General features: G+C 41.1%; 1 protein-coding gene across 4 annotated transcripts in view; it reads left to right on the forward strand.

Annotated features, from left to right (window-relative positions):
- The window catches only part of Fancd2 (FA complementation group D2), a 65,677-nt gene that overhangs the window by 19,058 nt on the left and 21,941 nt on the right, over nucleotides 1-24,678 (forward strand). For 3 of the 4 annotated variants that reach the window (XM_040737412.1, XM_040737411.1, XM_040737414.1), the window contains 21 exons: nucleotides 105-209; nucleotides 572-672; nucleotides 1,014-1,122; nucleotides 1,322-1,357; nucleotides 3,480-3,623; nucleotides 5,599-5,733; nucleotides 6,804-6,935; nucleotides 7,842-7,952; nucleotides 10,533-10,642; nucleotides 12,289-12,349; nucleotides 13,343-13,462; nucleotides 14,212-14,285; nucleotides 14,599-14,739; nucleotides 15,561-15,661; nucleotides 16,380-16,495; nucleotides 18,145-18,253; nucleotides 19,485-19,595; nucleotides 19,844-19,956; nucleotides 21,231-21,374; nucleotides 22,702-22,818; nucleotides 24,181-24,309. In XM_040737412.1, the coding sequence (XP_040593346.1) occupies nucleotides 105-209; nucleotides 572-672; nucleotides 1,014-1,122; nucleotides 1,322-1,357; nucleotides 3,480-3,623; nucleotides 5,599-5,733; nucleotides 6,804-6,935; nucleotides 7,842-7,952; nucleotides 10,533-10,642; nucleotides 12,289-12,349; nucleotides 13,343-13,462; nucleotides 14,212-14,285; nucleotides 14,599-14,739; nucleotides 15,561-15,661; nucleotides 16,380-16,495; nucleotides 18,145-18,253; nucleotides 19,485-19,595; nucleotides 19,844-19,956; nucleotides 21,231-21,374; nucleotides 22,702-22,818; nucleotides 24,181-24,309 (2,319 nt within the window). The remainder of the gene's footprint in view (nucleotides 1-104; nucleotides 210-571; nucleotides 673-1,013; nucleotides 1,123-1,321; nucleotides 1,358-3,479; nucleotides 3,624-5,598; nucleotides 5,734-6,803; nucleotides 6,936-7,841; nucleotides 7,953-10,532; nucleotides 10,643-12,288; nucleotides 12,350-13,342; nucleotides 13,463-14,211; nucleotides 14,286-14,598; nucleotides 14,740-15,560; nucleotides 15,662-16,379; nucleotides 16,496-18,144; nucleotides 18,254-19,484; nucleotides 19,596-19,843; nucleotides 19,957-21,230; nucleotides 21,375-22,701; nucleotides 22,819-24,180; nucleotides 24,310-24,678) is intronic. The other variant, XM_040737413.1, reaches the window with a different exon arrangement.

Genomic DNA, 24,678 nt, shown 5'->3' on the forward strand with positions numbered 1-24,678 from the left:
AACTACAAGTAGGAAAATCAAGCGTGAAAAGAATTTTCTAATTTTATCTGATAAGTATTTATTGGGTTACAGTAGTAAAGAGTTTTGTACTGTTTATATTTTAGATCCGCCAGTTGGTGATGGGCAAGCTATCATCTGTCCGACTAGAGGACTTACCTGTGATAGTAAAGTTCATTCTTCATTCTGTAACAGACACCACTTCACTTGAGGTACGCTACTATTTCCTATCGAGCTTACATTAAGATACCCATGGTCCTGGACTAATTGATGCTCATTACTTCAGATAGCTGTTGGGAGAGAACGCAGCCCAGTCTGGTTGATTACTAAGCATAGCTGCTGCAGAATGACATATGCTATTTCTGTGTAGAAGCACTTCAAATAAATCAAAGGTTTAGGGTGTAGCATTCTATACGTGCTAGAAATGTTCTCATCCAGTCTGCTGACATGCCTTTTGTTACAAGTCAAGTGTTTTCGTAGGTATTTTGGGGATGGTAAGGTTCCATTGAGAAAATGGACTGTGCCTGTCCACTAAGAGTGAACAGAATACATGATTAATATTGACTTTTCATAGGTGATTTCTGAGCTTCGGGAGAAGTTGAATGTGCAGCATTTTATTTTGCCGTCACGGGTTCAGGCTTCCCAAAGCAAGTTAAAGAGTAAAGGACTAACAAGGTACAGAGTAATTTCCAATTTCCATTCTTCTTCTTGCATAATCATATGTTTCTCACTTTTACCCTGAAGACTAGATAGTTATTAGATCCTAATAAATGACAAATACTGGTATTAAGATTACCTTCATATCACGTAGCATGACTCAGTGTGTGTGCTTTCCTAGCCATTCTGATCAATTCCACGTAGTCCACAGTAGTCCACAGTACAAGTTTTCAGTAGTTTACAGATGAGATTGGGGCTTCCTCCAGAACCTATGCTTAATAGTCAACAACTCAGATTTATAAGGTCCTGTCTGATAAGGAGACGAAGTGAAGAAATGTTTCCTGCTTTGCTGTTTGTAGCACTTCAGGAAATCAGGAAAACAGTGATAAAGACTGTGTTATTCTTGTCTTCGATGTCATCAAGTCAGCCATTAGATATGAGAAAGCCATTTCTGAAGCCTGGATTAAGGTAAGATCCTTGCAACTTTGAGTGTCAAAGTAATCCATGAGTGTCATCAGTCACTGATAGATGTGTGAACTGGGGTGAAATAAATCTTAAAATTTATTCAAGTATAAATAATAATGATGGGAAGATGAGCAGGACATGTGGAGTGAAGCATGAATATGCTCCACTGATTGCTATAATATTGTGGCCCTTGTTTTTCTAGGCAATTGAACGCATTGAGTCAGCGACTGAGCATAAGGTAATAGTCTTGTGCTTTGAACTGAAAGTAGTTTGCATTGACTGTTGTACTGCTCTACTTTCTTTCTGTCTTTCCTACAGTTATTCTTGTGTAGCTGCTCTGATAATGTTGGGTATGTGGAGAAGACAACCTGAGGGATGACTTGCTGAGTGGTCTGCTCTTACCTAATTCTGGAAATGAATTTAGCCTACAGTATTCAGTAGGGATATAGGAGGTTGTTCTACCTACATGAAATTACAGTCAAAGAAGCAGTACCCCACCTAGTACTGTCCCTATGCCTATGGCTGACCTTCCTCCCTACCAAGCCAAGTTGTCAAGACAAGGGCGCACTGATTTTTCTCTGCTCGTGTAGTCCTGACTTGTATAGGTTAGTTAGACTTTCTGCTGTAAGGCGGGCAGTAGTATTGTGCCTATCACCCCCGCTCCCACCCCTAACTCTCTGTCTCTGACTCTATGTGTGTGTCTGTGTCTGGGTCACATTCTGCAGTCCATGATGGCCTAGAACTCACTGTTAAACTAAAGGTGATTCTCCTACCTCAGCTTCCATGTGTTGCGAACACAAACATAAGCCACCGTGCCCAACTTGTCTTTTCGTCCTAGGGACCTTTCCTGTGAAGAAGCTGTATGTTTGTGCTTCTGTATACTGATTGTTTCTTCTGAAAGTTTTGCTTGGATTGGAATCTTTTCTCTTGCCAGAGTTTTGTTAGTTGGGTGTCCAGTTATTAGATGACAATCTTGAAAGTTTCTATGATACAGAATAAATGATGAAAATAAACAAGTTTTTTTTTTTTTTTTTTTTTTTTTTTTGGTTTTTCAAGACAGGGTTTCTCTGTGGCTTTGGAGCCTGTCCTGGAACTCACTTGGTAGTCCAGGCTGGTCTCGAACTCACAGAGATCCGCCTGCCTCTGCCTCCCGAGTGCTGGGATTAAAGGCGTGCGCCACCAATGCCCGGCTGAAAATAAACAAGTTTTATGAGACATGGTCTCATCCAGCTGCCTTCAAGCTCACTGGATAGCTGAAGTTGACCTTGAACTCCTACATCTGCTCCCAAGTACTCAGATGACAGGCATTTGCTACCATGATTTGCTTGAAAATAATTGTGGGGGGTGAATGATAATCATATTATAACCCAATTGTTTGATTTTTCTTGTTGTTTTTCGAAACAAGGTTTTTCTGTATAGCCCTGGCTATCCAGGAACTCACTCTGCAGATCAGGGTGGCCTCGAACTCAGAGATCTACCTGTCTTTGTCTCCCAAATGCTGGGATTAAAGGTATATGCCACCATACCCAGCCCATTTCTTGTGATAGTCTTATTATGCATACACATGTATATGCCCATATTTGTTGGTAGGAGTATGCCTGTGTTTGTATACACATACAGTTTGTTTTTGGGATAGAGAGACAGCTCAGGGGTTAAAAGCACTTCTAATGCTCTAGGGAACCAGGGCTCGGTTCACAACACCCATGTGGGGTCTACAAAGTGAATTCTAGGACAGCCAGGACTACATGAAAATACCCAGTTTTGAAAACAAAAAATAAAACAAAACAAAAAAATGGTTTACCTTATACTGGTTTTTGTGGCTCTGTTATATATTTAAAAAACAATTATAACTTATTTAATCATCCTATATTGATAAGCATCTATACTCTTTTTATAAAGAAGTTTTCCTAATTATGAAAGAATATAATTTAGTTGGCAAGTGATTTCATCTATTTTTTAACAAATGTAAAGATGCTTAAAATTCTATTTTTTTTTCCTGAGACAGGGTTTCTGTGGGTAGCTTTGGAGCCTGTCCTAGCACTTGCTCTGTAGCACTTGCTGAACCTCGAACTTAGAGATCCACCTGCCTCTGCCTCTCCAGTACTGGGATTAAAGGCGTGCACCACTTCTGCCCGACTTCAAAATTCTATTTTAATATCCCCTCTCTTAATATTCTGAAACTTTCTTATGAAAGCAGTTGTGGCACATTCTTTCTCTGAAAGATATTTCTGTGTTTTGTAAGCGTGTGAGCTCTGTGGGTGAAGAGTGAGGAAGCGAGTGTCTACATTACGCTTTAGCGGGAAGTAGTTGAGCTGCAGCCCTGGTGTGTTGAGCAGCTTCCTGTTGTGGCTCTCTGACAGGCTCTGGATGTGGCCATGCTGCTCATCATCTACAGCACCAGCACACAGACAAAGAAGGGCACTGAAAAGGTGCTGCGGAACAAGATTCAGTCTGGCTGCATTCAAGAACAACTGCTCGACAGTGCATTCTCCACACATTACTTGGTGAGTGTGCCGTATGCAGGTGGAGAGATGCTGAGAGGATAACATTTTTGTCGTTTTCTGTACCATGTGCAAATCCCATAACACCTTTCTCAGTATTGATCTTTGATAGGGAGCTCAACATTGTTCAGGGCAGTGAAGTAATTGCTTTGTTGATTTGAGATGATGATATTAATATGCCAACCTAAGACTGACCTTCATCTTTTCAAGAAGTTAACAAAGTTGGTTTATCTTGAACTTCTCTGAATCAAACTCCAAATTCCTTTGTCTTTTGTCTTTTGTATTTTGGTTTGGATTTTTGAGACAGGGTTTCTCTGTCATGCTTTGGAGGCTGTCCTGGCACTCGCTCTGTAGACCAGGCTGGCCTCGAACTCACAGAGATCCGCCTGCCTCTGCCTCCCGAGTTCTGGGATTAAAGGTGTGCACCACCAGCCCCCGCTGTATTTTGTATTTTTTAAAACATATTTATTTTTATTTTTGTATATGTGTTTATGTCCCTGTGTGTATATGCCATGTGCATGCAGGTGCTCTTGCTAGAAGAGAACGTTGGATCCTCTGGAACTAGAGTTACAGGTGGTTGTGAAATGGATACTGTAAACCAAACTTGTTGGAAGAATACCAAGTACTCTAAACTACTGAGCCATCTTTCTAGCCTCAATATGATTTTTTAACGTGTTTTGATTTTTTTTTTTTTGAGAGTCTCGTTATGTAGGCTTGACTGGCCTGAAACTTGATGTATAGACCAGGCTGGCCTTGAATCATAAAGACCCACCTGCAGCATACTACTGCACCTGTGTTCTTTGTTTGTTTCTTTGGTTTGACTATTTTTTTGAAATAGCAATATCTGTAAAGAAGATGAAATTACTAGCATTATTTACTTTTGCTTCCTTAATATCTGTCTGTATTATATTATTGGTGGGACCTGGTCACTTTTCTTTCTATAATAGTTATTCAGAGAACTTAGTTTGGGAGTGTGGGAGATAACTGAGTTGGTAAAGGGCTTGCCACACAATCATGAAGATGTGAATTCTATCTCTAGAACCCACAAAAAAGTTGAGTATGACAATACACATTTATAATCACAGTACTGGGAAGGTGGAAATAGGCAGCCCCTAATGTTCACTGGTCAGCCAATATTGCATTTGTTGAGGCCCAGTTCCAAGTTGAGGGGCCTGTCTCAAAAACAAAAAATAAGGTGTATGGTTCCTGAAAACAACTCCTGAGGTTGACTTCTGCCTTCCACATGCACTGGCATGAATGGTCACCAGCACACATTTAGACCCATACTTCCATGAACACACACATGCACATGCACGCACATACATGCACATATACATATACGGAACTCAGTTTGGGTAGCATTGAATGTTACAGACTGAACTTAAGTCATAACAGAAACAGAGCAGGTACTAGGAGGCAATATGAGCGAGTGAAGAAACTGGAATCATTCAATCTGGCTTGTAGTTCTAAATTGAACAAATAGAACTGTATATTAAGCTTATCATTTTATTTTTTGAATTCTAAGGTCAAGTTGTTACCCACGTATGGAGTCTGATTCTGAGAGAAAAATCAATGGTGAAGGATTATTTGGGGTATAATTAAGATTAAGATTCCTTAAAGTTGCTGTAAGTGGGTGCTCACACTAGCATTTGGGATGTTGAAGGCAGAAAGGTCAGAATTCAAGTCCATCTTGTAACTACAACATTTGAGGCCATCTGCAGTACCCACCGAAAGAAAGTCTTGTTGTTTTAAGCTAAAGTGAGAGTTGGGATTGGAGATGTAATTCAGTGGTAGAGTGTTTGTCTAGCATGTTGCAGTTTCTGGGTTCAGTGCTTAGCAGTAAAGATACAAGGAGTGTGAGTGCTGTGTCAGGGAGATGACTTGAGAGCACCAACAGGTTCTTAGGTGACTAGTGGATTTTAGCACGTTTGGTTCTCTGACACTGTTTCCTAGTCTTTTTTCTTTCTTCTTCTTCCAGGTTCTTAAGGACATCTGCCCATCCATTCTTTTACTTGCTCAAACTTTGTTTCACTCTCAGGACCAGAGGATAATTTTGTTTGGCAGTCTCCTATACAAATATGCTTTCAAATTTTTTGATACTTACTGCCAGCAGGTATGTTGAAACATTTATTTGGATAAGGAAGAAGCAAGGATGTAGAAAGGTATAATTTCAAATAAATGGATGTGCTTTGATGTATATTCTGGGTGATTAGATGACAATGAAATAACTTTGACCAGCACCTCAGCACTCAGTTCCATCCCAGCCATAGTGATGCACACCTGTAATCAGTTCTCAGGCCACAGGAAGGAAGATAAACAAAAGTTTGAGGCCTGACTGGTATACAGCAGGACCTTGTTTTATAAGCAAGGAAAATACTCAGTTCTAGTCTGTCCTCAAGTAGTAAGATTGGCTTGGAGGATCCAACTGTGAGAGCTGAAATTTGCTGTAAAATCATTAAGGTCCCACTCATATGTAATACCTAAGACAACTTGGCTTAGATTTTATTTTGTATTATTTTTTATTATGTGTATATGTGTGTAGTTTTTTTCATGTTAGTGCAGTTTCCAAGGAGGCCATATTGAAATTATGCCAGTTTCACCTGTATTCTATCACAAAATCTGTAAGACCTTCAACTCCTTAAGTACAGTCTTTTCAAGAAATTTCAACACATACAAAGTCCAGTCACAGCTTAAGTAAAATTTAACTCATAGATAAAAATTCAAGTGACTACACAAAGGAGCAAAAGGTTTTGATGGAGCCCACTGATACGTTACTGAAAGCAGGTCAACAGTGCTTGTTACTCCTGTGATCCTAGTACTTGCGAGACAGGAGATTTACAAGTTTTAGGCCAGCGTGGGCCAGGGAGTCAGGATGGTAGTGTAGTTAGCCAGTGTGACTACAGGCCTTCTGAAGCCAATGCTCATGGCAGTTAGATAAAAAGTAGTAAGGTAGAAGTTAGAAAGGCCTCAGATGACCACATGGCAGCTCACAACTGTCTATAGCTCCAGTTCCAGGGAATCTGACACCCTTGTACGGGTATACATACAATCAAAACACCAGTGTACATGAAGTAAACATAAATAATGAAAAAAAAATTAAAAAGAAAGGCCTCAGGCATGAACCCTTTAGAATGGCCATGTCCTATTTTTATTTTACACTGTCCTGTTGATCTCCCTGTATAGGAAGTGGTTGGTGCCCTAGTAACCCATGTCTGCAGTGGAAATGAGGCTGAAGTTGATACTGCTTTGGATGTCCTCCTTGAGCTGACTGTACTAAACCCTTTTGCTATGAGGCTGAATGCTGTTTTTGTTAAGGTATTGTCTGTACTGCCAAATACTGAATCATTGTTCTGTTTCCTGTAGTATCTCAGAGTTGCTGCTCCCTGTTATCAAAAACTTGTTTTGCATTCTTTAGATACTGGACACTGTAAATGTGGGAGGGATGTGTATGTATAGAAAGGTAGATAACAGGTAAGTTATAAGTGTATATACGCATATAGATGTAAAGATGCATCATATTTGTATCAATTTATTCAGAAACACTTCTTTATACTTACATGCTAAACCGTTTTTAAGTGCTGTGGTAGGAATGCTGATCTTTGCCTTTGATATTAAGAGTGTAAGAAGTACAAGCACGTTATCTGTACATACCTGAGAGTATTTGCAGTATTTGTCTGGTACTGACTTAATTCACTTAATATAATGATCATTTCCATGTGTATCCATTTCCATGTGTATCCATTTTTCTGTAAACAACATAACTTTGTTCTTCCTTATGGCTGAAAAAATTCCATTATATGTGCACCATGTTTCTCACTGTTAATGAACACCTAGGTTATTTATAAAACTTAGCTATTGTGTATGTGCATTGATGTGCAGATATCTTTCTCATGTGTCAACTTGGAATCCTGGAAAAATACTAGAGTGGAATAGCTGGGCAATTGTTCTGTTTAAAATGGGGGTGGGCAGGCTGGAGATATGGCTCAGCAGTAAAAGCAGAGGATCTGGGTTTGATTCCCAGCGCCAACATATTGGTTCATAACAATCCATAACTCTAGTTCCAGGGAATGCCACTCCCTTCTCTAACCTCATTGGGCACCAGCAATGCATGTAGTGCATTACATATATGCAGGTAAAATACACACAAATGAATAAAAAAAGTTTACAAGTTTAAAGAAAGAGAAATATTACCTAATGAACTCCATTTTCCCCTCTTCATAGGGAATTTTAGATTATTTGGAGAATATGTCACCTCAGCAGATACGAAAAATTTTCTGTATTCTCAGCACACTAGCATTTAGCCAACAGCCTGGAACCAGCAACCATATCCAGGTAAGAGGGCATGTTTTGAGAAAGAATGTTTTAAACCTCTTTATTTGAAATTTGCCATACTAAATTGCTCCAGCCTATGGAGTAGTAGAAACAGCACCTGGTCTATATAGCGAGTTCTAGAACAGCCACAGTACAAAATAGACCTGGTCTCAAAATTAAAAAATAAAAAAGATTATTAGTGCCAAGCCAGCTTGTGCTACATAACTAGTTCCAGATCAGTTCCTAATGAGACCCTGCCTAGGAAAAAACAAAACAAACAATAAAACGACAACAGCCAAGAGTGATGGTTCATGTCTTTAATCCCAGCACTTGGGAGACAGAAGCAGGTGGATTTCTGAGTTTGAGTCAACCTGTCTGCACAACAAATTCCAGCCTGCTAGATCTACATAGGGAGGGAGACCCTGTCTCAGAAAATAAAAACAGTGAAGAAATCTTAGTCTGTTGGAATAGTGATGGGTCTGAGCCTGTAATCAGCCAACCGTGAGATGCCTTTCAGGTTCTGTGGAGTCACCGAATGTCTAAGCTAAAATTCACCTAGGCTTGCTTTCATTGTAGTCACCAATTACTGAAGAAAGCTAAGCAAAGGGAGTAAAATATGAGCAAAGCTTCTGGGTTGGGATCATAACTCACACCTCTTGGAGCCATAGTGCCACCTTGTGGCACTAATTCACACTGGGCTGTGGCGTTGAACAACCAGCACCTTGCTTTAATTTAAAAGTTGTTTGGCTAGGTGAAACACGCATGAGCAGAATCCACAGTGCGTAGAGAGGTGTGTGGTGAACAGTAACTCCTTGCTACTCTAGGCAATTGGCTTGCCTCCTGAGGCCACCAGTGTCACTAATTTAGAACTTTCTGCAGGGTCTCTCCATTTTGCTTTCCCTTTCTGGCATTGTACCCTGCTTTCTCATTTAGCAGAGTATTTGGGAATTGTTTCATATCAATACTACAAAATTATTTCATTATTTTGTTTTTGAACTGTGACAAAATATATATAAAATTTATCATTTTCTTTCTTTTTGGTGTTTTGAGATAGGGTTTCTCTGGGTAGTCCTAGATGGCTGTTCTGGAATTCACTCTGTAGACCAGGCTGGCCTTGAACTCACTGAGATCCTCCTGCCTCTGCCTCCTGAGTGCTGGGATTAAAGGCGTGCGCCACCACCACCCGCTAGTTATTTGATGATTCTCTTTTAACAATTTGAGGAGCCACCAAAAATTTTCAGAGCAACTGCACCATTTTACATTCTTTGAAAGTATGACATTTTCTGTTTCTCAAAAAAAAAAGTTGCTACAGTTTTGATAGGGATTACACTAAATTCCTGAACTATATTCAGGACTGTAGTCAAACTTTCTTTGGATTGCCATCTTCCAAATAATGATACAGAGACTTCTTGTTAATTATGGATACGTGTCCTTAGCTTAGGCTTGTTCCTAGCTAGCTCTTATAACTTAAATTAACCAAATTTTATATTAATTTTATATTAATCTATGTTCTGCCACATTATCTCTCCTCCATACTGTATGTCTGACTTCCTCCATGTTTTGCTGGTGAAATCCCACCTCTCTTCTTCCCAGAGTTCCTGTCTCTGCCTGGAAGTCTTGCCTATTCTCTCCTGCCTAGCTATTGGCCATTCAGCTCTTTATTAAACCAATCAGGAGGTGCCTTGGCAGAGATAATTCTGTACAGTGTACCAAAGAATTATCCCATGACAGTCATCTTACAGTATTGAATTCTCCAATCTAAGAACATGGGACATCTTTTCATTATTTAGTTCATTCATTTCTTTCAGCAAAATTTTTCTGTATATAGAGTCAATGCCCCGTACCCAGCTAATAGTGTTTTATAGATTTTTTTGGGGGGGGGGGTACAAGACAGGGTTTCTCTGTATTGTTTTGGAGGCTGTCCTGGAACTAGCTCTGTAGATCAGGCTGGCCTCGAACTCACAGAAATCTGCCTGACTCTGCCTCCCAAGTCCTGGGATTAAAGGCGTGCGCCACCAACGCTCAGCTGTTTTATAGTTTTTAACATGTAAATATTTTGTTTCCCTAGTTAAATGTATTTTTAAATGGTTTATTATGGTCCGCCAAGATTGTCTAGTGGGTAACTTGCTGCCAAGCATGACAAAGTATGTGTTGAAATGAGAGCACCCTAAAAAATGTCCTGACTTCCTTACCTCTGCCCTGCATCTGAGGTACCCCACACACAAAATCAACATATTTAAAAATAGTTTGTTTATCTCATTACTTTAGCTGTGCAGCCGTCACAATAATTTTTATGTTCTAGAGCAGCTGTCATGGCAGTACTAACAGCTGTTGAATGTGTGCCTTGTTCTAGGAGCCTTGTATAATCGGTCTCTGAATTTTAAAACAATTTTCCATCTTTTTGAGGAAAGGTTTCTCTGTAGCTTTGGAGTATGTCCTGGTCCTCGATCTGCAGACCAGGCTGACCTCGAACTTACCAAGTGCTGAGATTAAAAGGCATGTACCACCACTGCCTGGCCAGCTTTCTTCCCATCTTCTACGTGAGACTTAGAGAATGGTGTCACTCCAGCATCTTCTTTCTCTGTCCTGATCGTATTGCAGGATGAAATGCACCTGGTGATACGAAAGCAGCTGTCTAGCACTGTGTTCAAGTACAAACTCATCGGGATCATTGGTGCAGTCACCATGGCGGGCATCATGGCAGAAGACAGGTACTCACAAATCAGGTCTTTGTGCCTCAACATTGGCTAGTCAAGGTGCTTTCAAACACGTTGTAATATGCAGCCATTATCTTTTGTTTTTGTTTTTTGAGACAGGGTTTCTCTGTGTAGCTCTGTAGACCAGGCCGGCCTCAGAGAGTCTGCCTGCCTCAGCCTCCCGAGTGCTGGGATTAAAGGCGTGTTTCACCACCCCACGCAGCCATTATCTTGATAGAGGCATTAAAACTATATGAGAAGTAAATATGACTTGCTTCATTTTCATATTCTCTTCTAATCTTTTTAAGATTTATTTTTGTTATTTTTAATTATGCTTTTGCAGACTGGTATATGCATATGAGTGCAGGTACCTATGGAGGCCAGAGGTGTCAGATCCTCCTGGAGCTGGAGTTACAGGCAGATGGTAGCTGCCTGAGGTGGGGAATTTAACTCAGGTTTTCTGCAAGAGCAGCACACACACTCTTAACTACTGGACCATTTCTCTAGTTTTTTGAGACATGGTTTCTCTGTGTAGCTTTGGAGCCTGTCCTGAATCTCTCTCTGTAGACCAGGCTGGCCTTACACTCACAGAGATCCACCTGCCTCTGCCTCCCGAGTGCTGGGATTAAAGGCATCTGTCACCACTGCCTAGTTCCATTTTTTTATGATGTTATTAATAATATCGTAGTTATTCATTATAGTGTTGCCTGGAGCTACAGTGCTGGAAATCTTTCCACAGATGCTAACTTTGGTACTCCTGAAATTCATTGTTTATAACCTGCTTCTGACCTAGGCTCTCTATGATAGTATTGATCCTGTCTGGAGCTTCATGTTTGTTGGGTTCCTCACTTGCTCCTAAGACTCCTCAGTTACAGCATCTAAAGAATCAGAGCTGGGGCTTCATGATATGTCATTTCAAACTGGCAGTCCAGTCCACTTCATGCTTCTTAGAAATGGTTTGTCATAAATTCCTAAGAGCTCAGGAAACATTCTTAGAATCAACATATAGTTAGAGGAAGGGAAGGAAAACAATCTAAAGAGGCTGCTGTGTACTGGCTGAGAGTTTATTCACTGATCCATACTATTTGTCTGGCTCCATTATCAGCTAAAAGACCTTGGGCGAGTTACTCTGCTTCTGCCTTTGTAGTTTCACAACTGTGAAATGCTAATTGTATTTGCCTTGTAGAATTAGAGTATTCAGTGGCTAGGACAATGCCCAGAACATTCTACATACTGAAGACATGTTTTATATTTATAGCTGGACACATGGAAGGAGGCTCACTTGATGCCAGTTCAAAGCCGACTTGGGCAACATGTTCAGGTTACCATCTGAAAAACAAAGATGCTCTTATCATTACTAATTTAGTGTACCCTTAAAAATGCATATAAGTTACTCATTTGCAAAACCCTCAGAATTCCAGGTGCTGAGGCAGACTGATCACTTGCACACTGGAGTTTGGCATAAGCCTGACAACCTAGTGTGACCCTGTCTCAAAAAAGGGAGATAACCATGGTTTACTATATGTAGACAAAATAAATAGTTCTTCATTCCTTCATGAAATTTTACCTCTATTCTTGTCTGAAAGAAGACAGAACTCTTAAACTTTCTGCCAACTATTATAAAACATTACAAAAATGAAACTAAAATTCTTTGTTTATAGAAGTGTACCATCTAATTCAACCCAGAAGAGAGCTGATGTGAGCAGTGAATGGTGTACACAGGTAAGTTTCTAAAACATAGACATGTGTTTGCCAGTACTCAGGGCTTGTTGCTTGTCACTGTTGTTTTACCAGAAGTTGTGTGGGTTTTCCTTTCTTTTACAATGCTGGGATGGAGCATGGGGCCTTGTGTATGTAACCCCCAAGTGCCTTTTCTTAAGGCAACAAAACATCAGAGCTTCTTTGCAACACATTTAGTCTTTCTCTGTGTTGCATTGTAAAAATAGACTATTCTGTGAGCCCTTGCTTTCTAGCTGGAAGGCTGTTCCACTCCACCTCTTTCACATAATAATGATCACAATTGTAAAATGACAAGAAGTTGTTGGTGAGCTTTGTCTGTGGCTGGAGTATTTTGTATATTTTCTTTCAAAATTGTCTTCAGCCAGACGGTGGTGTCGCACGCCTTTAATCCCAGCACTCTGGAGACATAGGCAGGCAGATCTCTGTGAGTTCAAGACCAGCCTTGTCTACAAGAGCTAGTTCCAGGACAGCCTTCAAAGTCATTGGGAAACCCTGTCTCGAAAAACCAAAAAAAAAAAAAAAAAAAAAAGTCTCAAGTCTTCAAGAAACTATTTATTTTTAAAGATAAGGTCTTGCTATATAGCCGTAGGCCTGGAATTAACTGTGTAGACCAAACTGCCCTTGAACTTGCTGGGATCCTCCTGTCACTGCATCCTAGTTGCTACGATTACAGGCATGAGATACCATGCCCTCCTTGTCGTGCTAACTCTTCAGAAGTTCATTCTAGGACCCATATTAATGTTCTTCATCTTACTTGTCTCTCTCCTCTCTCAGTGTCCATAGTGAAGTCCAGCTTTGGTTTTGGTTTAGGGTATGAGGTATGCTTGGAAAGAGACAGACTAGAGAAGAGGCTCAGAAATGCCTCACTTGAGTTTTGGCAGCAAGATTGCAGAGAGAACTTAATACTGAGTACAGAGACAAATTTAAGAAGGACTGGCAGCCCAAGAGTCACAGCTTTCTCTCCATCTGTTTCAGGTGACTTCTCTGCTACAGCTGGTTCATTCTTGCACTGAGCAGTCTCCTTGGGCCTCTTCTCTTTATTATGATGAATTTGCCAACCTGATCCAAGAAAGAAAGTTGGCTCCAAAAACCTTGGTAAAAACAGTGTCTTGTTTTGGGTTGACAGGTGGGAGTCAGTTGAGAGAAGGTTTTACTGTATAGCCCTGGCTGACTAGAACTTTTATAAAGACCAACTGCCCTTGAGTTAGCTGTAGTCCTCCTGCTTCTTCATCCCCAGTTTTCTGATGACTGGAGTAAGCTGCCAATACCCCATTCCAGTTGTTTTATTTTATTTTATGTGCATTAGCGTTTTGCCATGGGTTTCAGGTCCCCTGGGACTGGAGTTACAGACAATTGTGAGCTGCCATGTAGGTGTTGGGAATTGAACCTGGGTCCTTTGGAAGAACAGTCAGTGCTCTTAAGTGCTGAGCCATCTCTCTAACCCCCAAGTGCCTTTTCTTAAGGCAACAAAACATCAGAGCTTCTTTGCAACACATTTAGTCTTTCTCTGTGTTGCATTGTAAAAATAGACTATTCTGTGAGCCCTTGCTTTCTAGCTGGAAGGCTGTTCCACTCCACCTCTTTCACATAATAATGATCACAATTGTAAAATGACAAGAAGTTGTTGGTGATAAACTCCATTTGTTTGACAGCCCTGTTCTGTGCCAGGCACTAAGAGAAGCACTTTTTGTGCATTACCTCCTTTGTTCACAGTATTGGAGGTCTATTACTGTTTCCTTTTTTAGAAATGAGGAGTCTGAGGTTTAGAAAGGTTAGTGGAAGTTTATCTAGGGTTATAATAGCAATATACCCCTCACTACACCATTCTTGTTTGCACCCCGAAGGAATGGGTTGGGCAGACCATCTTTAATGATTTCCAAGATGCCTTTGTGGTGGACTTCTGTGCTGTTCCAGAAGGGTAAGTGCTGTTTACCTTCTGGGTTGACTCCACTAGTGAGGAAGTTGTATCACTTCAGTAGCTAATACAGACTTCACACTACCTTTGCCCTCAAGTCAAGTCTGCCCTATAGCTTAACACCCCCACCCCCACCCCGCCAGCCCTAATACCTGTACCCCAGCTGTAGAATTGCTGAAAAGGTCCTCACTTATTCTCTCTGTTTACAACTTCTTCCCATAGTTGTTTTTTCTTGAAGTCTGTTTGTTCTAGTAATTTCCCCCGTAGACTTGTTTTCCTCCCAGTTGGGGCATCAGATTTTGTGTTCTCTTCACAGTGACTTTCCATTTCCTGTGAAAGCTCTCTATGGACTGGAAGAATACAGCTCTCAAGATGGCATTGTCATCAACCTCCTACCACTGTTCTTTCAGGAATTTTCAGGTGTCAGTCAAGTGACTTCACAAGAATCAAGCCAAAAGTTAGTTGTCTTCCATTCTGTTGGTATTTTGTATGTTCATGGGGAATTCTATTGTTTTAAAAAATTCTCTTAATATTAATGAATGGATGAATTTATTTAATGTGTGTATGTGCATGTTTCTATACTACATGCATGTAGGAGCCCATGGAGGTTAGAAGAATATGTTGACTCCACTAGATCTAGAGTGATAGTGGTTATGAGCCACCATGTGGGTTTTGGGAACTGAGCCTGGGTTCTCCCCAGCCCCATTTCATAGGTCTTTTAATGTGTGGAGTCCTTGCATCAAAGTCTTTCTTCCAAGAAAGGTATCTGGAGATACGAGAGGGATGTGGTCAGATGCCTTTTTTTTTTTTTTTTTTTTTTTTTTTTTTGGTTTTTCGAGACAGGGTTTCTCTGTATTGTTTTGGAAGCTGTCGGTCCAGCCTAGCCTCGAACTCACAGAGATCCGCCTGCCTCTGCCTCCCGAGTGCTGGGATTAAAGGCGTGTGCCACCACTGCCCGGCCTGGATGCCTTTTTTCTTGGGCCATGGGATTGAAATTTGTATTGCCCATGACGGTCAGCACACACCACATTGGACGGTCTGCTGTTCTGTGCCCCTTTCTTTCTCCCTTTGCTGCCTCTGCCCCCCTCTTTCCTACTTGTGCCTCGTGCCTACCACACATACCTGTGTCTTCTTGTACAGTAGGTCTTTGTTTACTGAGCATTCATTGAGTGCTTGCTCATTTGTTTGTTTTTTAATTATAAAGCTAGCTCCTATAGATTTGGATTAATATGACTATGATACTAAGTGTGGTTCCTGAGGTGGATTTTTCCTTCCCAGATCAATGTCTCCTTTGTGCCTGGCTTCCCATTTCCGGCTGCTGAGACTTTGTGTGGCAAGACAACATAACGGAAATTTGGATGAGATTGATGGTCTCCTAGGTATGGGGTACAGTTCTTGGATCCTTTCTTTGCTTGTTTGGTAAAAGTAGGCAAGGGCCAGTCTTGTACCTTGTATATGTGAGATAGAATTTTCTAAATTCATGGACAAGAATTGTAGTAATAATAGAATTTCAGTCAAATGAGCTTATGTGGACTTAGTCATTGTCTTTGTAATTGTTGCTGAATGCTGTCTGGTAAACTTTTTCTTTTTTTGCCTCCCACTTGTATTTCTTTTTCCTTAGTTTAAATCTGGGAAGGGTATAGCATCATCACACAAATTTTGTGACAATAGCCTTTATAGGAAGACTGCTTGGGAATTTCCATGGGCCTGAGTTTCCTTTCCCCAGATTACTTTGCTTTGTTTGGTTTGCCTCCAGAAGTCACTGTTGGTTTTTGCTTTGTATACATAAGCACACAGTAAAATTCACTGTAAGTCTTAAGAAGAGCTGTGTGCTCTCTGTGGCTCAGTTATAGCCAGCAAAAATGGCCTTACCCTGTAGCCTTCCAGGCATATTTACCTTTTAGAAGTCCTGTTCCCAGCAGGCCTCCATAGGTGCCAAGACAGGGTAAAGAGCGTGGATATACTCTTTTGACACTAATGTGGAAGGATTTTTGAGACAGAACAAAGCTTGACCCTCAAATAGGGTAAATAGTGGTGGGGACAGGACCCATGTTCTTCCTTGAGCTAAAGGGCGGTGGGACATTTGTTCTTTCTCAGATTGTCCTCTGTTCCTCCCTGACCTGGAACCTGGAGAGAAACTGGAGTCCATGTCTGCAAAAGAGCGTTCACTTATGTGTTCACTCACATTCCTTACTTTCAACTGGTTCAGAGAGGTGAGCAGAATTCCTGGGATGTTTCACTTACTGTCTGTAGTTAGTTTCTCTCAAAAGACAACTCTTTTCTTGGCTCACAGAAACTCCCTGTGCCCGTGCTTCTCTGGCAGACCTATCCCTCCCCTACTGACAGTCTGTACCTCCTGATGTCTTCAGTCAAAGCACTTAAAACCCTCATTGTGCAGCCAGCTTTTCAGGCTGCCTGCATTCCCACTTCTCTATAGAGTGACCACTCACTTCTGTCCTGGGAAGTCCTGTTCCTTTGCCACAGGCCTCTGTTCCCTTTTTGAACTCAGGGAGAAATAGGTATGGTTTCCTTCCTTCAGAGTTGTTTGAGGACATTGGAAATGGTGGTGTTTCATTGCTGCCTCTGCCTTTTGATTATATTGTATTCACATTTATGCAATAGTTCCCACTTAATAGGCAAAGAAATAAAAACTTAGAAAGGTTACTGACCCCACCAAAGGGACATGGGAAGTAAATAGAATAAGACTTGATTTGCTAAAGTACATGCTGTCTGATATTCTGCTTAACTAACTGCATAACAAGCAGTAAGCAGAAATAGGGTTAAAAATCAGGTTTCTTGCATTTTGGCCCAGGGAGAACACTGCTATGTTACAGCCTATGTTAGCTTTTTGTCACTGAGTCATAATTTCCAAATGGGATTGTAGAAAGAAGGGTTTTATTGTCGTTTTATCCTTTAAAACTTTGTGGGACTAGAGTCATTGCTCAGCAGCTGAGATGAGTTTGCTGCTCTTCTGGAGGACCAGAGTTTGGGTCCTAGTGCCTGCATTGGCAGGCTGAGCTGAGGGCAACTCCAGCTCCAGCCTCTCCTGGTCTTCAGAGTCACACATATGCATGTGCATATAAATAGACAGACACACACTCACACACACACACACACACACAATTTTAAAAATATTTTTAAAAATATTTTTTCTTTATTAATTCAGATTTCCCTCCTTTGTCTTTCTGAATTCAGATCAACTGTTAAATAGTTTCTAAATGAGTGCTTCGAGAAGAAATGCTCTCCTTTTCTATTAGCAGAGGCACATCTTAGACTTCTTGCATGCTTTGTTGGTATTTCTTGCAATTTCATTTCATTACAATTTTTATGTGTCTGTAACTTGTTTTACAGAGACTGCTAGAGTATAGACAGCTCTTATAAACTAATGCATGGAGCCCTAGACTCTTTCCCCAGCACCACATAACTGTGTGTGGTGACACATCCCTGTCTCTAGCTCCAGCACTTGGGAAATTGTGGCAGAAGGATCAGCAGTTGAAGGTCATTCTCAGCCACACACTGAGTTTAAAACCAGTCTGGTCTGTGAGACTTTCATTTTCTTGCAGATAACACATTTTATGATACTCTATTTCATATACATCTGGTTTATTTTGTGTTTTTTTTAATTGAAACAGTCTCAATGGCTGGTCTTCATTTCCCTCTTTAAACCAGACTGGCCTCAAATTCATGGTGGTGCTCCTGCCTTAGTGTCCCAACTACTGGGATTATAGGTGTAAACCACCATACCAGGCTCTTGTGTTTTATATTGAAGAAATATTTAGTATAGTAAAAGAACCTTTTATCTCCAGCAAAATAAAGCAAATAAGGTTAATGTCCACATGTGAATAGAATTTGTGCTTTGCAGGTTGTGAATGCCTTCTGCCAACAAACATCTCCTGAGATGAAGGGCAAAGTGCTTAGTCGGCTAAAGGACCTTGTGGAACTTCAGGAGATCCTAGAGAAGTACTTGGCGGGTAAGGAGGGCTGTGCCCAAGCCTCAGGTGTCAGTGCTGAGGAGATAAGCTGCTTACTGCTATATTTTCTTACAGATTTATTCATTTGTGTGGTTTGGGTTTTTTGTTTGCTTTTTTGAGACAGTGTGTTTCTATGTAGCCCTAGCTGTCCTAGAACTAGAATTGTAGACCTGACAGACTCTAACTCACAAAAGTTTACCTGTTTCTGCCTCCACAGCCAGCTAACCTTGACTTTCTTAAATGTAGTCATGAACCAGCAGTAAAGATGAAGGTCTTTCCTTCCTCCTGATCATTAATCCCTGGTTGATTTAAAATGCTGACTTATGGGGATGGAGAGATGGCTCAGCATTTAAGAACCCTGGCTGCTCTTCTAGAGGAGTTTGATTCAAAGTACCCACAGGGCAACTCACAACTGTCTGTAACTCCATTTCCACAGGATTCAGCATCATCTTCTGGCCTTTGTGGGTACCAGGCATGCATGTGGAGCTCAGATATACACATAGGCAAATACATAAATAAAAAATGTTTTTGTAGCCGGGCAGTGGTGACACACACCTTTAATCCCAGCACTCGGGAGGCAGAGGTAGGCGGATCTCTGTGAGTTAGAGACTGGGCTGGACCGACAGCCTCAAAAACAATACAGAAAAACCCTGTCTCATAAAAACAAAAAAAAATGTTTTTGTGCTGGATTGAAGCTGTGTATAGTGGCACACAGTTTTTTGGTTTGTTTTTGTTTTTGTTTTTCTCTGTGAAACAGTCCTGGCTGACTTGGAACTGGTTTTGTAGATCAGGCTGACCTCATACTCACAGAGATATGCCTGCCTCTGCCTCCCAAGTGCTGGGATTAAAGGTGTGCGCCACTACTGCCCAGCATGTCACACAGATTTAATCTTAGCACTCTAGAGGCAGAGGCAAGCAGATCTCTATGAGTTAAATATTATTCAGAGGTACATAGAGACCCTATCTTAAAGAGAGACAGACACACACACACACACACACCAAAAAAAGGAAAAAAAGCCTGCTTAATTCTCTAGGGAAAATAAGCCTTCAGTTACTTTAATATAACATTCCTCTAAGCTCCATTTCACTGAGTCCAAACCACATCACATGACTGGTGTGGTATATGTTATAGGCATTCACTGCAGTAGGTGGTGAGTTTGGAAGCCTATTTCTAGGTATTTGGGTAATTGGATAACTGCTGTTGGTGTTCATTACTCCTGCTCTGTTTCAGTCATCCCAGACTATGTTCCACCTTTCACAAATGTTGACTTGGATACTTTAGATATGATACCTAGGAGCAGTTCTGCTGTTTCAACAAAGAGCAGAAACAAAGGGAAGATGGGTAAGTATATTCCTATCTTGTCCCTGTCTGAGCCACACTGAATTATATGTATCGTGGCATTAGTATTTAAAAAGATCAAAGTGCCAGTGGCACAGTTGGTTAATGAGCAGGCATCAAACCTTTCTTTACAAGGTGTGTACTATTGTGTAGCTTGAATCAAAAAATTTCCTCCTCCCTTCTTGAGAGGTTCTATTTGGGAGAGCATGCTTGCTGGTTACTTGAGTCATTTTTCTGTTTTTGAAATACAGGGGGAAGGAAACAAAAAGCTGATAGCAGCAAAGCGTCCTCCACTGAAACACTTCTAACAGAAGATACTCCTGAATGTGACACGGTGCTCTCTGGTAGAAGCCAAGTAGATAAGGTATTGGAATATGCGACAAAGGTTTGTGACTGCTCAATGAGAATAAGGCTGGCCTAATTGTGTGTTCTGTAGAGAAGAAGTGGGGAGGGAGGCAAATGACGTATCCTGGGCCTTAGAATGACCCTTGACTAGCAGAGTTCATACTAGTCTCTTGACTGTTGTTTTCAACTATTCGAGGGCCATTCTAAGACTGGCCATGTCTGTGAGAGAGTGTCTTGAGTGATGATTAATGAGGGAGGGTCTCATCCACTATGGGTAGCACCATCCTAAGGCAAGTAGACCTGGGTTGTTTAAGAAACTGAACAAGAACAGGAAGCAAGCCAGAGAGTAAGCCAGCTTCCCTGTGGTACTTTGAATTCTGTTTTTATAGTAGTTATCACATTGTATCTTAGAATATGCTGTCTCCTGCCTTGGGTTTTTCAGACAGGGTCTCATTAGGTAGCTCAGGCTGATCTTAAACTCATGATGCTTCTGCCCTAGCATCCTGCATGTTGGGATTGCAGTCATGTACTTCTGTGCCCAGTGTGACATTCTTTCATATATACTTCTTTTGGCCTTTCTCCTTTTTGCCCCAGATCATAGACTTAGAGACTTGGATGTGGTGATGCATGCCTGTAATTTCGGTACTTGGGAGACTGTGGCAGGAAGATGATCATACATTTGAGGCCAGCTGAGCTACATGCAAGCTCTTGACATATATATGTATATATATGGTAGCAAGATGGCTCAAATGGTAAAGGCAGCTGCTGTCACACCTGATTACCTAAATTCAGTCTCTAGAACTCACATGGTAGATGGAGACAACCAATTACCACAAATTGTTCTTTGACCTCCACATGTGGGTGGCATGCATACAAACACAGAGAATAAATAAAATGTAATAAAAAAAAAAAAGCTAAAGTGGGACTGGAGAGATGGCTCAGCAGTTAAGAGCACTGGTTGCTCTTCCAAAGACTCCCAGCACCCACATGGCAGCTAACAACTGTCTGTAACTCTAAGATCAGGCAAACATGCCGGCAAAACACCAATGCACATAAAGTAAAAATAAATAGTGTGAAAAAAAGAAAGTACCTCCTGCTCTTCCAGACAGTTTCTGGCACCCGCATTTGGTAACTCACTGTCACCTGTAGCTCCAACTTGAGTAGGACCCAGTGCCTCTGCACTCACAAGTATATGCACTCACAATTTTAAAGCAATTAAATTAAAATATTTTGTTAAATTAGGTTAATATCTGAGACTTTAGTTCTTCTGTTTGTTCCACCTTTCCCCCCCAGGAGTTCGCAGGGAAGGAAGGAAAGACATCGGTGTCACTGCAGAATTACCGTGCTTTTTTCCGAGAGCTGGACATTGAAGTCTTCTCTATTCTACATTCTGGACTTGTGACCAAGTTCATCTTAGACACTGAAATGCACACTGAGGTAAGTGACAGTGTTGGATCCCAGAACTTAATCTTTCAGGAAGTTCCTTTGATCTGTTCATATTTCAAGAACACTGAGATATTTAAGGTAGTTGGGCATATGACTTTAAAACCAGTACTCGGGAAGCAGAGGCAGCAGATACAAGGCCAGCCTGGGCTATACAGTGAATTCCAGGACAGCCAGGGCTCACATAGAGACACTCTGCCTCAACAGAACAACAAAAAATGAAGTTAAAAGCTGGCAATATTGTTGAGTGGCAGAGCACTTGCCTAGCAGCGTGAGGCTCTCTGTGAGAGGGATGACGGGGAGAAGACCAAAAAGGGCAAGGTTGGATCTAACTTGAGAGGCCACAGTATGAATGCAAGGGTGAGGACTTGTCCTTGTCACCCTGCTTGCTCACCAGTCACAGATTTTCTCAGTGTGTCAGGTTATAAAACATACTCCTGGTTATGTCATCCTTTCTGGGAGGTTACCAGTCAGAGTACTGATTGTACTTTAATAGTGGAGTCCTGTTGGATTTAATGAAGTCAGTGTTGTTTTTCCACTTTCATGACATTTGTTCAGCATCAAATAGATACTTGTAGAGATGATTTTTTATGTTGACTACTAACCTAGACACACTGACATATAGTAGTGTACATACACAGTGTGCTGCTTGCTTTTAGTCAGTGAAGTGTAATAGAGGATATAGACGTGACTGCTCCACACTGTATTAATATCTGAACTTCACTAAGAGTTTCCTTCCTGATAAAGTTGAGATTACAGGGTATTTTCACAGAGAAGGGGTTTTCACTAGATTATAGAATTTCTCCAGCCTAAATATTTAAAATGGTATGGATTTTAACCTAATAGCTGTAAAAATGTAGACACCTTCAGAATGGAGTCAGTAATGTGTGTGTCCATGCACATGTGCAAGCACACATTTTGTTTTGATTTTTAGGTTTTTTTTCATCATCTGCTTATAGAAGATTCTCCATAAATATGTACTAAATGAACAACCTGGGTGGTACTTTTCACCCATTCTATCTCTTACATAATACTTCACCACAGTGAACAGTATTGAGAAAGTAGAAGAAAATATGGCCACTGAGGAATCTGGGGAGCTGACTGAGTGGGTAAAGTACTTGCCACCTCTTACACAGGTTCTGGGGACCTGGACTCTAGTCCTTGTGCTTGTGTGGCAAGTGCTTTGTCTGCTGAGCCTTTGATTAGCCCTCTATTCCTTTTTTTTAATCAAATCCATTTCTCCAAGGGATGAACATGAAATGCACCAAAAGTACTGTGAATAGGACCTGATTTAAGTTAGTCTTCATCTTCTATGTTACAGGCTACAGAAGTTGTACAGCTTGGGCCCGCTGAACTGCTTTTCTTGCTGGAAGATCTTTCCCAGAAGTTAGAGAATATACTGACTCCTTCTTTTGCCAAAAGACACTGTTTCCTCAAGGTTGGTAGAGACACAAGTGTAGGACTGGGCTTAAAGAACTTGGAAACAACGCTGGGCGGTGGTGGCGTATGCTTTTAATCCCAGCACTCAGGAGGCAGAGGCAGGCAGATCTCTGTGAGTTCGAGGCCAGCCTGGACTAAAATCGACTTCCAGAACAGCCTCCAAAACAACCCTGTCTCGAAAAACCAAAAAACAAAAAGAACTTGGAAACAAACAGGTCCTATTGGTAGATTTCCTAGGTAACATGATGGTATTCCTGTTACCAGATCATAGTTGCTTGCCCTATACAGGCTGGGCTGTAGTGTAGCCTAACACACTTAAACACTGAGGCTTCCTAGACATGGAATTTATTTCCGAATGTCCTAAATGCTTTGACACCTGTTCTTACTTAGGTCTCCCTTTCTTCTGCAGTTCTGAGGCTTAGACCCAAGGTTTTCTGAGTACTAGACTACCAGTGAGCTTCATATGTAGCCCTCAGGTTTGGTATTAATAGCCTCCCAAACACTGTGTGTAAAACTCAGTTTAGAACTTGGCTGCCTAGAGAGGCCGAGCCTCGGATGTATATTAGAAGGTACAAAAGCACATAGCGTGTGGGGAAGTACTTGGATGGTGCAAATGGTAAAATATGGATGTGCATGTCATTTGTTCTGTGTGTGTGAGCCCAAACTCTTTAGCTATGACAGTCCTTTGAGACAGTCTCCTGTAACTCAAGGCTGGACATGAATTCACTATGTAGCTGAAAATTGCCTTGAAGTTCTGATCCCTCTACCTCCATCTCCCTCCTGAGATTAAAGGCATACATCACGATGCCTGGCAAGTCTATACTTTTTTAAAAAGATTTATTTTTATTTTATGTGTATAAGTATTTTTCCTGTGTGTACCTGTGTGTTCCACATGATTATCATACCCACAGAGGTCAGAAGGGGGTATCAGATCCCCTTGGAACTAGAGTTACAGACAGTTATGAGCCACCCTATGGGTGCTGAGAAACAAACCAGGGTCCTCTTCAAGAACAGCAAGTACTCTTAACTGCTGAGCCATCTCTCCAGCCTCATGTCTGCACTTTTTAATCAAACTCTGTTCTATCTGTACAAAATCCATTCTCTCCAGCCTCATGTCTGCACTTTTTAATCAAACTCTGTTCTATCTGTACAAAATCCATTCTCTCAGGTATTTAAAACTAAAGGAAGTTTTTTTTTCTTTTGCTATTATTTTTATCCCTTTGTTATAACATTATCTTAAGTAAGTAAATTACATCTTCTATCTACTCCTATCTGGAGTCCCAACTTTGAACACTTAAATAGTGATTATTTTTAAAGAATTTATCCAGTTTTCCCTTTATAACTCTGAGGTTTATTGTAGAATAAAGGAAACCGGAATATTGGATTCTCACATCTTCATCAGAGATCTGTCCAGGACATTGTTCATTGTGTTGTTCAACTGCTAACCCCAATGTGTAACCATCTGGAGAACATCCACAACTACTTCCAGGTCAGAAGACTGTGTTATTATAAGACTAGAAACCATGTAAGTACAGGCAGGCAAGCTACCATGTATACACAGGTCAGGGAGGAGATGCCAGCGGGAGGAGGTAAGAGGAAAAGAGATTTACACCTTCTGAGTTAGAGGTCAGGAAAGCAGGCAGAGTCATCAGTAGAAGTCTAAGAACAACTGCATAATTGAGCATAGTCTTCAGAGATGGTGGGAGAATGTCCAGAGTGGCAGGAAAGTAGGCTTTGGAGCTGTTGAGGTGGCTGGGGGAAAAGAAAAACTGACAGGTGGTGGAGGCATAAGCCTTTGATCCCAGTGCTTGGGAGGCAGAGGCAGGTGGATCTTCATGAGTTCAAGACTAGCCTGATC

This window comes from Mesocricetus auratus, unplaced genomic scaffold, assembly GCF_017639785.1.
Source record: "Mesocricetus auratus isolate SY011 unplaced genomic scaffold, BCM_Maur_2.0 Super-Scaffold_100676, whole genome shotgun sequence".
Taxonomy (NCBI): Eukaryota; Metazoa; Chordata; class Mammalia; order Rodentia; family Cricetidae; genus Mesocricetus; species Mesocricetus auratus.